Below are 14,721 nucleotides of genomic sequence, written 5' to 3'. Positions count from 1 at the left end.
TTGGCTTTACCTGTTGGGTTGTTTCTTTTGATGTGTCATTATGTTTTAATTGCCTTGTTCCATGGGAAAGAGACTTTTAATTAAGGCAGGGGAAAAATATTGTGTGTTGACTCTTGGTGGAATCAAATCATGTTTGTTTACATGAGTAATACAGTGGAACACACCTCATTCTTTTGAACATTAGGTGTAATTAAATATGATGCATTATAATTTATATCAATGTCAGAAAAGAATTATAATTGATTACATGGAATTTATTTCACCACACTGCCCAGCTCTGTATCTAATGTTTGCACCCAGAGATAAGCAGGTTTAACAGCACAAAATTAACCGCTAAGAAAATCCACACGTCCAGTAGTTAATTAAAACGTTTAATTTATAGGAACATCTGCAATATGCACAACACTATCTCCCTAACTTAACAGTGTGAGCAGGCTGAGTCACAAACTGAGCAGCATTCATATAAGCTGAAATATCAAACCCTCACTCGAGCCATGAGCACATCCTGATGGGACCAGTGGTTATGCCACAGAACGTACAGTGCAGTATGTTATATTGCCTCACAGATCGTCTGTCTTTCTCTGCTCCGTCTCTCTCTCAATATACATCCAAGAAGGTAACACCATCCTTCATGGTTGGAAATGTCTGCTACCTGATCACCCGCACCTCTGTAGACTCGTCACAGCTCATCATTTAGCTCTTAGTTACTATCTGGAGTGGCTTTGTAGTGTTACTTAGAGGATCATTTGAGAGTTAAACAGCATAACAGTGTAGAGTGTTATTCACTCCTTAACAATCTGCTGCTGGAGTGCAAATATTTTGAGGTTAAGCTACATATCCAAGTACAGCTTTGTTAATTAGAGCAGTGATTCTCAATTTTTTTTTTCAGATGTAAGCTGGATGTTATTTAACACCAGTGATTATGTAGAAATAAACACTGTTGCATTAATGTTTTAATACAACTGTACTTTCAGTGATTTGGTCGATAAGCAGTAGTATTGTTTCAACTATAATATTACTTTTAGCTATTTTAAAAATGTTTCTTGTTTTTAGCTATGTAGTGTATAAAGCAACAAATAAATTATCCATTAATTTAGCTATTTATACTATTTATACATTACTTTTAGCTGACTTCTTAAACTGTCAATCCATTACATTTAGTAATCGAGTTCAACTATTTGTTAGATAACCATTTGAGATATTTATTATTACTTAATTATTATTAAATACAACCATTTTAACTGTTTATTCATAACATCTTTGCTCACTTGCTGACTACTTTTCACATATACACTGACAACAATAGGTGTACAGTTGTTCCAGCTAATTTAACATATGGATTTTTTAATTGTAATTTATATTTTTTCACATTTGTTGACATTCTCCACACAGTCTTTCCACATAGTCCCTGGCAACTTCTGAAACACTTCCAAAGCTACAAGCACCCCTGGTTGGGAATCACTGAATATTTGATCATAAATTTTATCCATAACCCATAAAAATAGTTTGCATACAATTCAATCTCGGTCAACTTTCATGCTCTACACTTGTGCTGCAGCTCACAGACAATGATAAAGTGCGCACAGCAGTTATTTTCATGGTTGTCTGCTGGTGTGTTTACACCCTGGGTGTGTGCCAACAAGGCTCTCTCTCTGTGCCTCAGCTGCAAGCACAATGTTTTATAAGGCAAACAGGAAGATCTTCTCTTGGAAGGTAAACATTAGATGTGTCATTACGGAGGATGTTGCATAACGTGCCCAATTGATACTTACCTCTAAACACAAGCATAGAGAAACAGAAACACTAATAATGCTGCCAGTTGTTTTGAATGTTATTGCTGATTTGGTGGTGTTTTAGAAGAAAATTAGAACCACAATAACATTGTTTAGCTGATGGGCCACTGGTAATTATTCTTTTCTCTTTTCCTGTCTGTTTTTCTCTTTCTGGGTTCTTTCTCTGCTTCTTCCCTTCCCCTTGCTTCATTTCTACCCATCAGACCCACGTCAGTCCCAGTCCTCTCCTCCCTGGTCATATGAACAGACGTACCCGTCCTACCTGAGTCCCATGGCATCCCCCTCAGTCCACTCCACCACCCCCCTCTCCTCCAGCCGAGGCACGGGCCTGCCTGCCATCAGTGACGTGCCTAGACGCTTGCCAGGTAGAAAGACTACTCTGCCACTTTTCCGAGCCTCACTTGACTCGCCTGACCGACTGTATGAAACCACCCAGTCTCTTTCTCCTTTCACAACCTCCCAGTGTGCTATAAATAATCCAGATAATACATTTTTGTTTTGCGAGAGTGGGAGGGAGTGAGAGAGAGAAAGACAGACAGACACACACACGTGATTTCACACAGAGACAAAAGCAAAAACATAAACAAATACTTGTTCATTGGACTGCAGAACAAAATCTATGTGCTACTATTTACCAGAGACTAATACAGCACAGCGAGCTGCTATTAGCTCATTTTCAAATGAACGTGAGGAATGAGGCATGTTGTCAGAGTCTGACTGCCTCTCCAGAGAGTGGTTTGGATGGCGTTTTTTAAACAGTGGAGGAAAAAACGATTGTTTCCTTTTTTCCTTGCTCCAAGTCTTTGATCCCAGAGGAGTATGGGTAATAACAGGCCCAGGGATAATAACAAGCTCGTGACTGACAAATAAAGTGTCTTTATAGCGATACGCCACTCTCACAAGGCATTCTGGGTAATTGCATTAGCCAGTCTGTTTGCTGTAACAGCAGCATCTGTGTTCCAATTTGTCTCTGCTTTTCCCCTAAAGTGAAAGCTCCTTTAAAATCCCTACATGCCGCCAGACTAGTTTTCTTCCCTGTACACCTGTTTGACTCACTGCCATATGAGTTTTTTTTCTATCCTACATTTTTTTCCCTTCTGTTTTCATGTGCTAACAGACTGCACCCTCCTCTGTATGTGTGCCCCAAGCGAGGGTGAGTGATTAAGCGACGCGGCCGTGTGACTCTGCATCAGAAGGCGTTTAAAATCCAGCCAGCTGCCTTGTCAACTTTGATTAGTTTGGTCTTTCCCTTCAGCTTTCATCTCGCGAGCGTCAGGCTTTGTTCTCAAAGTGACACATGCACGTGCACACGCATAAACACAGGTCCCACCCCCCGTCTCCCCTCCCTTTACCCACTTGCACACCTCGAGCGCTTAATGCCTCCTAAGTGATGTGACTAAGGCTCTCAGATCTCTGGAGATCATGTTGACACCTTGCCAGGCTATACTGAAACAGTATCCAGCCACAGAACATACCGACAAGTACAAGCAGAAGCTGATACGGACACTCCAGTGCAAACTCTGCACCATCCCACCCCTCCACACACACATACACACACACACACACACACACACACACACACACACACACACACACACACACACACACACCCTTCACAAAATCCAGCTCATGTGTTGAAATGTTGCAGTTGCTAAGTTCACGTGGGTGGACTGTCCAGGGACTATTTATGTGTATGTCTACATGTGCAATGATTAGGCCATCATAGAGGGTATCATTTAGTGTGACGAAAACTTGGAGTTGACTCGACTGGAGAGTAAATTGGAGTAAACTTTCGAGGTTTACGCACCTAAACCTGTATACAGTGGATGTACAGATTAGCATCTTGCTATATGTGCTAGGAAAGGAAGCAGAACAATTGTTTTTACCTGATGGCGACTAAGAGAGAGTGCTGGGACAGCTAAATAACTACTTTTTACCGAAACCTGATGTTATCCACAAAAGGGCTTGTTTTTACTGGAGCAGCAAGGTGAATCAAGCTCTATGAGCTAGCTGAGACCTGCCAATTTGGTTTGGTGAATAAAAAGATTATTGGGGATAAATTAGTAATTCAGTTTCTAGACAAGGGTTAGAAACTGGATTAGCTACAGTTGACAGCAGACGTGATGTTGGAAAGAGCAGTGGAGCTAGTGAGACAGAGAAGGTAAAGGGGCAAGTTAGCCAACAGGCTAGGCTAGCATGGCTAATGCTAGTTGCCTCAGCGAAGTGGTGCAAAGACATAAACACACAGCAGGTCCTCAGCAGCACAGAGAAAGAGACAGAACAGTAGCAGTTTTCATGTAGCGGGTCACTGCAACAAAGTTGGAAGACCGACAAATGGCTTTAGGTATGGTAGAACCACTCCAAGCATACTCTGTGTCAACACTGTAAGGAAAATGCCTTAACCAAAGGTCAAAGCAGAGCTGGAAAGGATAGTCAAGTGCAGGGTCATGAAGGAGGTCAAGGAGCCAACCCCATGGTGGTGCATCCCCATGGTCCCAGTCCAAGGTGATGATCTGTTTTGACTCAAACTGACTGGCTGTGAAGAGAGGTTTGTTTTACCTACCATAGAGGACATGCTGTTGCAACTGGCTGAATCCTGAGTGTTTTCCCTGTTCAATGCGGCAAGTGTTTTTTGGCCAATTCCGCTAGAGAGTGAAACAACCAAATTGACCATATTCATCACACACATTGGAAGATATTTTTTCAAGCAGCTCCCATTTGGAATCTCTAGTGCACCAGAGATTTCTGTAAAGGAAACGTCAGAGATGTTCCGAGGTCAGGAAGAAGTTGAGGTCTACATGGATGATATTCTCATCCAGTGCAGAGATGACAGGGAACACAAGGAGAGACTCCAAAGTGTCTTGCAAATCCTGAAGAGTGCAGGCTTGAAACTCAATGACAGAAAGTGCTGCCTCCGCCAAAAACAGCTGAACTACCTGGGGCACCACATCAATGGAGACGGTATCCGGTTTGACCCCTCAAAAGTAGGCGCCATTACAGAGCTACAGCCACCAGGCAATGTGCCAGGGCTGCCAAGGTTCCTGGGTATGGTCCACTACCTGGAGAGAAACCTGCCCAACCTGTCAGAAGTGGTAAGTCACCTCAACAACCTGCTGAAGTGTGAGGCTGCGTGGAATTGGGATTGTTGACACATGGTTAAATAGTGTTCCAGTACAAGCCAAATCATACCACCGCTAGGGTAATAAGCTGTCAGTCTCAAAGGGATTTGCGTTGTATGAGGATTACATCATCATCCCACACAGTATGAGAGGTGACATATTCAACCGTTAGCATGATGGGCACCAGGGCATCACTAAGTGTTGAGAAAAGGCACTCATGATCGTATGGTGGCCCAGACTGGAGAACGAGATACAAGAGCTGGTGACAAAGGGCCCTGAACGCATGCAGACCAGACCAACACAGAGGAAGGATCCTCTGATGACAATCTCGCTACCGCCAAGGCCCTGGCACAAGAGCGGAGCAGACATCTGTAAATATGCAAAGCGGGACTACTTGTTTGGCGTTGACTATACTATTCTTGTGCTTTGGAAATGGCTCTGACATGATGAGTGGGACCACCTGTACATGACTGAACATTATGTTTGCTAGGGGGGGTTGTCCAGATGACTTAAACACAGACAATGGATGACCATTTTAAAGCAAGGCGTTTGAAAGCCTTTCTGTGGTTTATGACTTAAAACACATCAGTTCCAGCCCTCAGTAGCCTATGGCAGTGAAAGTGAGACAGCAACAGGGACAGTTCAACAGCCACACCTGAGGTCCCTATCGAGACAGGCCATGGAACCCTGCGGATTAACAGGCACCATCTATGCTCAACCTTTCCTTCTTATATGACAACCAGGTGAGACAGAGAGCACACAGGTGATCAAATAACCATCACCACCACCCAAGGCCTCCTATCGCAGAGACTGTTCCAACATATCCCATGGGATATTTCCCTGATCAAGCTCAGGTGACTTCTAGGGAAAGAATCATCCATCCGCCCGAAAGACTTAAAGACTTTGTATTTACTTGATGCGTATATTGCTAAAATGGAGCAGATGGGCAGGTGACTGGGCAGTATATCCCATGACCACTTTAGGGAAAAAGGTTGATTTACATTGTTTACAGTACTTTACAATTTGTTTACAAGAGGCCATATGAAGCATCACTCAGTGTGTTATAAGTTACTGAGTGTTCTTCTAACCTACACTGTTGGACTTTTGACTTGCAGGGGTTAATTGCTATTTGCTCTGACTATTATCTGTGTTGTTAACTTCTGCAAAACATTTGTAATTACTTGCATACATCTATGTCCACGACTCAAAAGGGGGAAGATGTTATGTCACTGGACTGTCACAGGAACTATTTATGTTTATGTCTACATGCACAGTGTTGAGCCTATCATAGAGGGTATCATATAGCGTCATGCAGGACATGATCAGTCGAGTTGTCTAGCTGGTTCATCAGTTGTCTCATTAAAAATGTCTCAAGTATGGAATAACGTCTGTGTTAATAAATCAGATAGTAACCTGAACACTAAGAAGCGGTTGCAAAAGTGCATCAGTCAAGTCAAACACTTATTTCGGAAGTGATGCTCTCGAGTTTGTAAAATGCTTCCAAATATTTAGACAATGTTCCACTCTGGTTTCATTTAAACTAATAAATTCGATCTGGCTCATCATCACAGGGCCTCTTTGAGCACTAAAATAGGTCCAAATGTTAAAAGCAGGAGTCAGGAGTTTATTGAACAGTGCCATTCATGTCTGAGATCACACTACTCCTCCACAGCCGAGACAATCACCTACTATTTCTATTAGAATCAAACAGATCTTGTGGAAAGAGGAAGTTTAAAGGCCCTAATTGGCAGCATATGCTATTTGACGCTAGCGACAAACCCGGCTTCGCAATTCCTCCCTGCACATAAACACTGCGTCCCCCCCTCCTCTTCCCCGCCACCCCCTGTCCTCTAGCAGCAGACATGGTGACACGGAAGACGCCTAGTGATTTATGATAAGAGCGCCATGGCTGGACTAAACCACTGAGAGGAGACAAGGGGGAAGGGAGTGCGAGAAGGGGAGGACCTACTATTCTCCTTAAACTCTGCGCCCAGCGCGAAGCTCGCCACAGCCAGTTAGTGGTTTTTGGGTATTTTTTAAGGGATGAAGCGAAGAGAGGAATGAAGGGTGAGATGGAGCAGCTCCTTCTCAGCTCTCTCCCTCTCTCTCTCTCTTACTCGCGCGCATGCACACGGACACACACGTACACACACACGCTGGAGCCGATGGGAGGCGAGGAGAGGAGCCACATCAGAGCTCAGCCCTGCCTCATTATGGATCTCATGGAAACTGTTTCTGCTCAAAGTGTTTCCACATGTGCAGCTCCTGATTCATCCCAACTGCTTTTTTATGTGCATACAGTATTCACACACATACCCCCCCTCCCTCCCCCCATCCCACCCCCCAGACACACACACACACACACACACACACAGTGCCATTTACACACACACACATTTGCATGCATAAACAGTTATACAGATACACATAAACATGCGCCAACACACACACAGAAACATAAATATGCAGAGGCGTAAACATATTAAGGCATATGTATGCGTGGGACTGCACTGATGTGTTTGTCAACTTTATCAAGACTCAGATGTTGAAGTGAAAAACACCAGTGGAGACGATGAATAAAACAATATTTGGAGATAAATGCTATTTCATAAATGTGCCCACAAAATCCATCAGCCAAAGTCTTTTCCAAATTGGTTAACACACATATCTGGCTCAAAATATCTGATTACATACAATTTAATTTACTACCGTTTCATTTCTCAAGGGACTTATTCGTTAAACTCAATTACTCCACAAGACAAAGTGCTAAATATCATAAGAGTCCAAAGCCATAATTCACATAATCAAAACTGACAAACTGGTAAGAAGAAATGTAATTATTTAGGCTTGCATGATTATATCTGCTGTACTGTTGATGCCTAAACAACCCTTAAAAGAGAATCCTTGTGTTTGTGTGTCTTTAGGTTCCTCTGACCTGAGCCCGTTTCCCGGACAGTTTGAGCGTCAGTTCCCAGGCCTCTCCTCCCTCACAGAGAGTCGTTTCTCCAGCCCTCGGATGCACTACCCAGCCACCTTCACCTACACCCCGCCCGTCACCTCCGCCATGTCGCTGGGCAGCGCTCACTACCACACCTACCTTCCCCCACCTTACCCAGGCTCCACCCAAAGCCAGAGTGGTCCCTTCCAGACCAGCAGCACACCCTATCTCTACTATGGCGCTTCATCCGGCTCGTACCAGTTTTCCATGGTTCCTGGCGGCGATCGCTCGCCCTCCCGGATGATCCCACCTTGCACTAGTGCCTCCACGGGCACTTCCCTGGTGAACCCCAACCTGCCGAGCCAGACGGAGGGAGGGGTGGATGGTGACGGGAGTCACAGTAACTCCCCGACTGTTCTCAACCCCGGAGGCCGCATGGATGAGGCTGTCTGGAGGCCATACTGAAGAAAACAAGGAGGCGAAGATAAGAAGTCAACTGATGTCATGGTTTGAAAGCACAAAGCCTTTTTTTATTGAAAAGGGGATTTTTGAGCTCTCATCAGCTAAGAACTATCTCTACCTTTTGCTTGGAAATTAAGGTTGAGGTTAAAAAAAAAAAACAGACTTGTACGGACTTGTCTTCCTGGAATGTGTTTTGACCAAGGCACTACAAAGGGAGTCATTCTCACAGCAATAACGAGAAAGACACTAGACAATTTTGGTTTACTAGGCGCAAGTGGATGAGACATTATTCCAGTTTTATTATAATCCACAAGCTAAGGGATGCTTCAACAATATTTGTAAAAGACTGCCTCTTTTGTATAGGGTTTGTATTTCAATAAGGCTTTTTGCAGAGCATGTTTTTGTACTACGACAATATCAAGATGCAAGTTAAGCACTGAGTAGCAAGTGATGAGAGTAACACATATGTTACCTTAAGTGGTATGGACAGTAAATTTGCTTTAAACCAATTAATTTAACTTGTATATTGTGGGTGAAACGTTGATGTAGATTGAGGCGTTTTCTTAGTTTTAACTTATAAAGCCATAAATTATGTATTGTATTTGAAAACTTGAGTCAAAGAAGTGTAATCTGAATATTTTTGATGCATCTATATGACTAAGTTAAAATGATTTTTTTTTTTTGATAGGTAATTTAAAGAGTGAAAGGTTTAATTTTTTTTAGTACCCAAAGATTTAAGTCGTTTCAAATATGAAATGTAATTTCCAAAGAGTATTGCAACATGTTTCTTCTGGTGTAACTTTCAGTTTAACTGCTCCACACGTTAAGAGCCCAACATCCTTGCTAGGCGTTGACATACATTTGGCTTAGAATTAAACCTTTGGTATTTATTGAGCAATAACTCGTATTGTGCCTCTTGGCAACATACCATGAAAGAGAGCTTCAATGGGGGAAAATAATTATCCGTTGGGGAAATTCTGCTTGATTTCTTGGGTTTGTCTGGTTTGACATGCACACAGATACATGCGTATTTTCTCATCCAAATAAGAAACGGTACATTTATACACAATTTGACATGTATCTCAAAGTAGATTATGCTGGTACCACACCTAGTAGTGCAGTGAGTGCACTCAAAAGTAGCAGGTCAGACTTTTAAGGTTCAGTTATTTTGTGATAAAAGAACTCCTCAGGACTGGAATGATCCTTGGATGATCACACAGACTTGCTGTATCTGCACGTCCTCTTTATCACCAGTCCAGCTTAAGATTATAGGGAAAACATGCCAAAGCTATTAAAGCTTTTATATCATGTGCAAAAGATAGCTTTGAAAAAGTTTGTCTTAGTGTGTGACACACACGGGTACTTTTTTTTGTTTTTGTTTTTGTTTTTTGCATTTTCTCTTTCAGTCTTTGAGATTGAAAATGAAATATCACAGTTAAAAGAAAAGAGACTGTGACATTCCTTCAGACCTATTTATTTTCCCTTTTTATTTTTTTTGCTTCTGTTGACATGGTTTACCAAATAGATCTGTATCGTCCCTCACTAGTGTCATAACCTAAAATCATTCTGTGGCACCAGGATGAGGGAACGTCTGATATTCCAAATTTGAAATTGCTATGTGAGATGTTTAAAGTGGAGTAAAAGGAAAAAGTGCAAAAAAGCTGAGGTGATTGGATGCAGCTGCTGGCAGCAAACTGGTAACCAAAAAATATGGGAGACTTGTGTATGTTTGTTTCATAAAGCACTTATTTCTTGTTTTATTTCTAGCAGCACTTGCGGCTGGCTGCCAGCAGGGCTCGTGGTTTTGGTCCTCAGTGCAGATATAACGCCACTGGAGTCATACGAACACACACACACACAAACACATATATACACACACATACACACACCGAATGGATAACACTTGGCTAAACAAACCATTTTCATTGGAGTTGGTAGGCAGTTGGTATTTGTTTGAAAAAAAGCTTTTTTTTGCTTTCGTACAATATGATATTCAGTGCATGTAGGTAATATAATAACCCAATTTTAAAAAGCTGAGAAAAACATGGCCCTGTCCAAGGATCAGACTTCAAGCTTTTCATTGAAGGTTTGCACGCAGTGCCTCTTTTCCCGTCTCTGCAGAGGATGTTCAGAACTCAGTTAATGGAATTGAACATGTCACACTACATTTCCCCGACTGCTTCAGCCCAAACGAAAAGTGTTTTTGCTGTTACAGTGTAACATAAGAAAGCAAATAAAAACCTTTTAGATTGTTGTGATTTTATAGCTTTTTTCCAATTACAAATTTACTCAGTGTCTCCACGGTAACTATGCACATCTGTGGGAATTTATTTTAAGTCCTTTCTTTCTTTCCAACTTTGAACAGGAAATGGTCTTTTAAAAACTGTTTACACATCATCGCAGCACTGACATCTCATTCTGTCCTCATCTGCTTTTGTTTGTGTTGTGTTTTTTGTTCGTTTGTTGTTTTTTTCCAGAAAACAAGAGGTCCATCCTTTCTTTTTTTCCCTCTTGGTTAAATGTTGCATACAAACTGTCATCAAAGATGCTGACCTTGTATTATTTAATGATCAACATGTATGATATCCAGGAACCGTACTTTTACCCTGCTCTTATATAAAGTTGACTTGTTATGTCTATTGTTATGCTTCTTCTCTCATGAACACTTGTCAGGAAATTTAAACTGGTACGTTTCATAAAGGTGTTCCATAAGGTGAGTGTTGTTTTTTTTGTTTTTGTTTTTGTTTTCTTTAAAGGGACAAACAGACCTGACAACAGTGAGTGAAATTGGCATTGTGATTGTACATTTTGTTTATTTTAAGAATAAAATAGGAATTTTGTAACTTAAATTCTCCTGTTAATCTCCTCTTTCCACTGAAATCACAGTTTTAACTCAATTTAAATTTAAAGGTCCACCATCGACCACACTCTTAATTCAGTAAGAACATGTACAAGTGTCATCACACGTTTAATCTTCTCTGTAACAGCTAACAAGCAGATCTCAGAGAGTGTTGCGCGAAGGAAGCTTATTCAGCGGTGTCATCTCTGGTCTGCCGCTCCGTCTGCACCAACATTGTCTTTGGACGGGGACTTGAGGCAGGCTGGGGCCCCGGCACACTCAGCCAGACTACTACTGCCACTGCCACTGCCATGGCTTCATTTCAAAGGTACGCAGGGAAACCAAAGAGATGGAGACAGGATCAGAGACAGGGAGAACCAGGGAAGCTGTTTTACATTATTCCAAGACATAATAGAACCAATCTAAGTGTGCGCACACACACGTACACACACTGAACGAGAGAGAAGGGAGGGCTCCACTATCCCCATGTGTTTTTTTAAGGTTTCAGATTGGGAACATTCTCGGGATTTCCCTGAATATAGATTGCGTGGAAAAAGCTCCCGCTGGTTTCAGGTTCACATTCTCAGCGTTCTCAGCCATGTCTAGCAATTATAATAATGAACTCCGGAGGAGCAACGGGACCCAGACACCCAGTGAAATTAGCATAATGTCCTGCATGCACGGGAGACGCAGCAGCACCGAGGCAGACTCACTTAACAGGGTTGGTATAGAGTTCTCGTCCTTGTTAAATTTGGTGGTTGAACATGATGCCAGCGATGATGTGCTCTTGATTTTTATACCAGGTTGTGAGTAGTCTGCAGAAGCAGCACAAAGCATACCACACTCCATTCCTTATAATATTATGCAATTGTGCAATCAACAGAGAGGAATACAAACAGGAGTTTATGAGGAGACAAAACCACTCCATTCAGCTGACTGTGCAAACACACACACACACACACACACACAGCTGACAGCCCAATACAAACTGTTTACTTGACCTCTACAAACGTTTCAGAGGAGCAGCTCAGGCGGGAAGTGATCCTCAGGGGTCTCATACCACTCACAGAGCTGTATATCTCTTCTCATGTTTTTGTCTCCACTAACCGCGATGAAGGCTGTGTGTGTGTGTGTGTGTGTGTGTGTGTGTGTGTGTGTGTGTGTGTGTGTGTGTGTGTGTGTGTGTGTGTGTGTGTGTGTGTGTGTGTGTGTGTGTGTGTGTTTCCACTGTTCTTTTCTGCCCTTACACAGGAATGCGTCTTGATTTCTCATTTGGGCTTGAGATAAACTCAGGGCAGGGGGCTCTCCAGCGTAGGCCCTGACTGTTGAATGAGCATGAAGCCCTGACCTCAGTGACCCTCTCTAATCTTATGTCATCTGAGTTTAACAAGTGGCAACAGGCCACCTAAATTTCTCAGAGGTAGACCATCTTTTAGAACCCCCATGCCCACCGTAAAATACACAAAATTGATCTTAATACGATCTGATTGTAATTGAGCAACTACCGTCCTATTCCAGGAGAAATTCAAACTGAGTCAACAATAACTGTGTACTTTGGCGCACTCTAGTGGCTTTTTTTTATTTAACCTTAGGGACCGGGGTGAGGGGCCCACCCATACGGTCCTCTCTACTGCCAAAAGTAGGCTGGATGTGGCCAAATAGCGCTTATTATGTTAGTGGTACTCAGAGACCTACTAAAGTTCCAACACCTCACATTTTGTCTCTGCGGACTTCGGCCCGTACAAGACTTTTTGCTCTTGCGTGAGTGAATGCCAGATATGAAAAATTGTTCACCCTCACAGAAAGGGGTTGTAAACAATGACTTGTCTTTTGACCTGTAATAAAAGAAATGATCAATTGGCAGGCAAGCTGCATCCAGACAGCAGCCAAGAACCTCACAGACATGGTAGGTCAGTGTTGTAAGGCAGCCTGACATCCTGCACCAGAATCCATTCATCACTAGATTAAAGCATGCCTGCGTCTTTACCCTGCTTTGGAAACATTCGATTCCATGAAACCATTTTGCTGCTAAGTGAAACGCGGCTCAGAGAAAAGTGCACTTATGAAACGTAAAATGTCTACATTTAATGAGTTCTGCCACTTCAGATTATGCAATCTGATACTGGCCACGCCGCCTGAAAAAAGGAATTACTGTGAAAACGCAAGTGTCAGGACCATGGACAGCGACCAAACACACAAACAAAAGGCCTCTTTGTCGAAGGCCTCCGCTTCATGTCAGTGTTTCAAATTATACACCATCTCAACTGTCAAAAAATGGCAAACTGTTGCAGCACAAGCGAGTGTACAGAACATAAGACAGGATAAACCTCAGCTCTGTGCCAAATATTCATGCAAAACAGGCCTTTTCCATAGGTTTCAGCCAGGCAATAAAATTTCAAAAATTTGGGCAGGGGCCCCATCTTCAAGTGAAACCAAGCATGAAGGCGCTCTATGTGTTCTTCCTGTCAGATGAAGGGCTGTTAAAACTTTATCAGGCGAGTGTTAATTGAAGACTAATGGACTGGTAATTCAGAGCAGTTACAAGGATCCAGTTCACTGCTGAATGACATACAACCCTGGTGACATTTAGATCATGTTGGGCTTTTTGGAAAATCCACCACACGACCATAGCCATCTGGGGTATGCCAGGCGAACGCGGGATGAAGGATGCCCGCCATAGTGTCTGGTTCTGCTTTAGACATTCATCCTCTCTGTCTCCAAGGATCATAACTCGTGTTAGAGGCAGGTTTTATGGTTTATGACTGGAAAATAAAATGCTGCGTGTTTCCTGCAGGCAGAGCGATGATTTACAACTATGAATGATAAAGTGTTCGCTCGCCTGACAGTGCGGATGTGTGAGGGCTGCTGAGGATCCAGACATGTCCGACATGTGGATGTGAGTGTGGTCGTATAGCGAGTGTGGCCACCACAGTGTGGTTATATACATTGGAACACAGCATGGAGGGGAAAAGTTCTGGCTCACTAGCAGGTATCAATACCTGACATCATCATCTCGCATAATTAGCACAGTGTCCACATCCTTCTTCAGTGACCATGGATTATTTCATGTGGTTCACAACTGGAACTGAAACTCTAACCAGTAAATCTAACCAAGAGCATAAATACCCCCGGGCTCTGCTGTCTGCAGACATGGTTACTCATTTCAGCTACATGGTCTCCTCTCCAAAAACCCAATCAGATATGTTTATTGTTATCTTCTGCCTAAATTTAGGCCTGATTATTTAAATACACAGAAAAATGTCTTGATCACCTGGCTCTGAGTTCGAACAGTCCACACTTCAGGCCACGACAGGCCTGTCCCAGCCTCACAGCTCTTCCAGTGATCTAAGACAGGGGCCGGAGTGTGCCAAGAACTCTCTCTGGTGAGGTCGTCAGTCTTACGCCGAAACCGCAGGCGCGCGCCAGGCAGATCAATAATCCCCATCAAGCTTCACCACAAGTCACTCAAACCTCCAAGGGCAGACGAGCGGAGGAGGGTTGGGGGACCTGCTGAGAATTTGATACTCTCTTACTTACTCTCTGTCTCAGAGTAGAAGAGACTAGGACTCG

General features: G+C 42.9%; 1 protein-coding gene across 1 annotated transcript in view; it reads left to right on the top strand.

Annotated features, from left to right (window-relative positions):
• runx2b (RUNX family transcription factor 2b) overlaps positions 1-8,315 on the top strand; it is a 43,670-nt gene extending 35,355 nt beyond the window's left edge. The window contains exons 6-7 of the mRNA XM_053336543.1: positions 1,997-2,158; positions 7,837-8,315. Of these exons, the coding sequence (XP_053192518.1) occupies positions 1,997-2,158; positions 7,837-8,315 (641 nt within the window). The remainder of the gene's footprint in view (positions 1-1,996; positions 2,159-7,836) is intronic.
• Positions 8,316-14,721: the final 6,406 nt, after the last annotated feature.

This window comes from Scomber japonicus, chromosome 17 (genome assembly GCF_027409825.1).
Source record: "Scomber japonicus isolate fScoJap1 chromosome 17, fScoJap1.pri, whole genome shotgun sequence".
Classification (NCBI taxonomy): Eukaryota; Metazoa; Chordata; class Actinopteri; order Scombriformes; family Scombridae; genus Scomber; species Scomber japonicus.
This window is presented reverse-complemented; position numbering and strand designations above follow the sequence as displayed.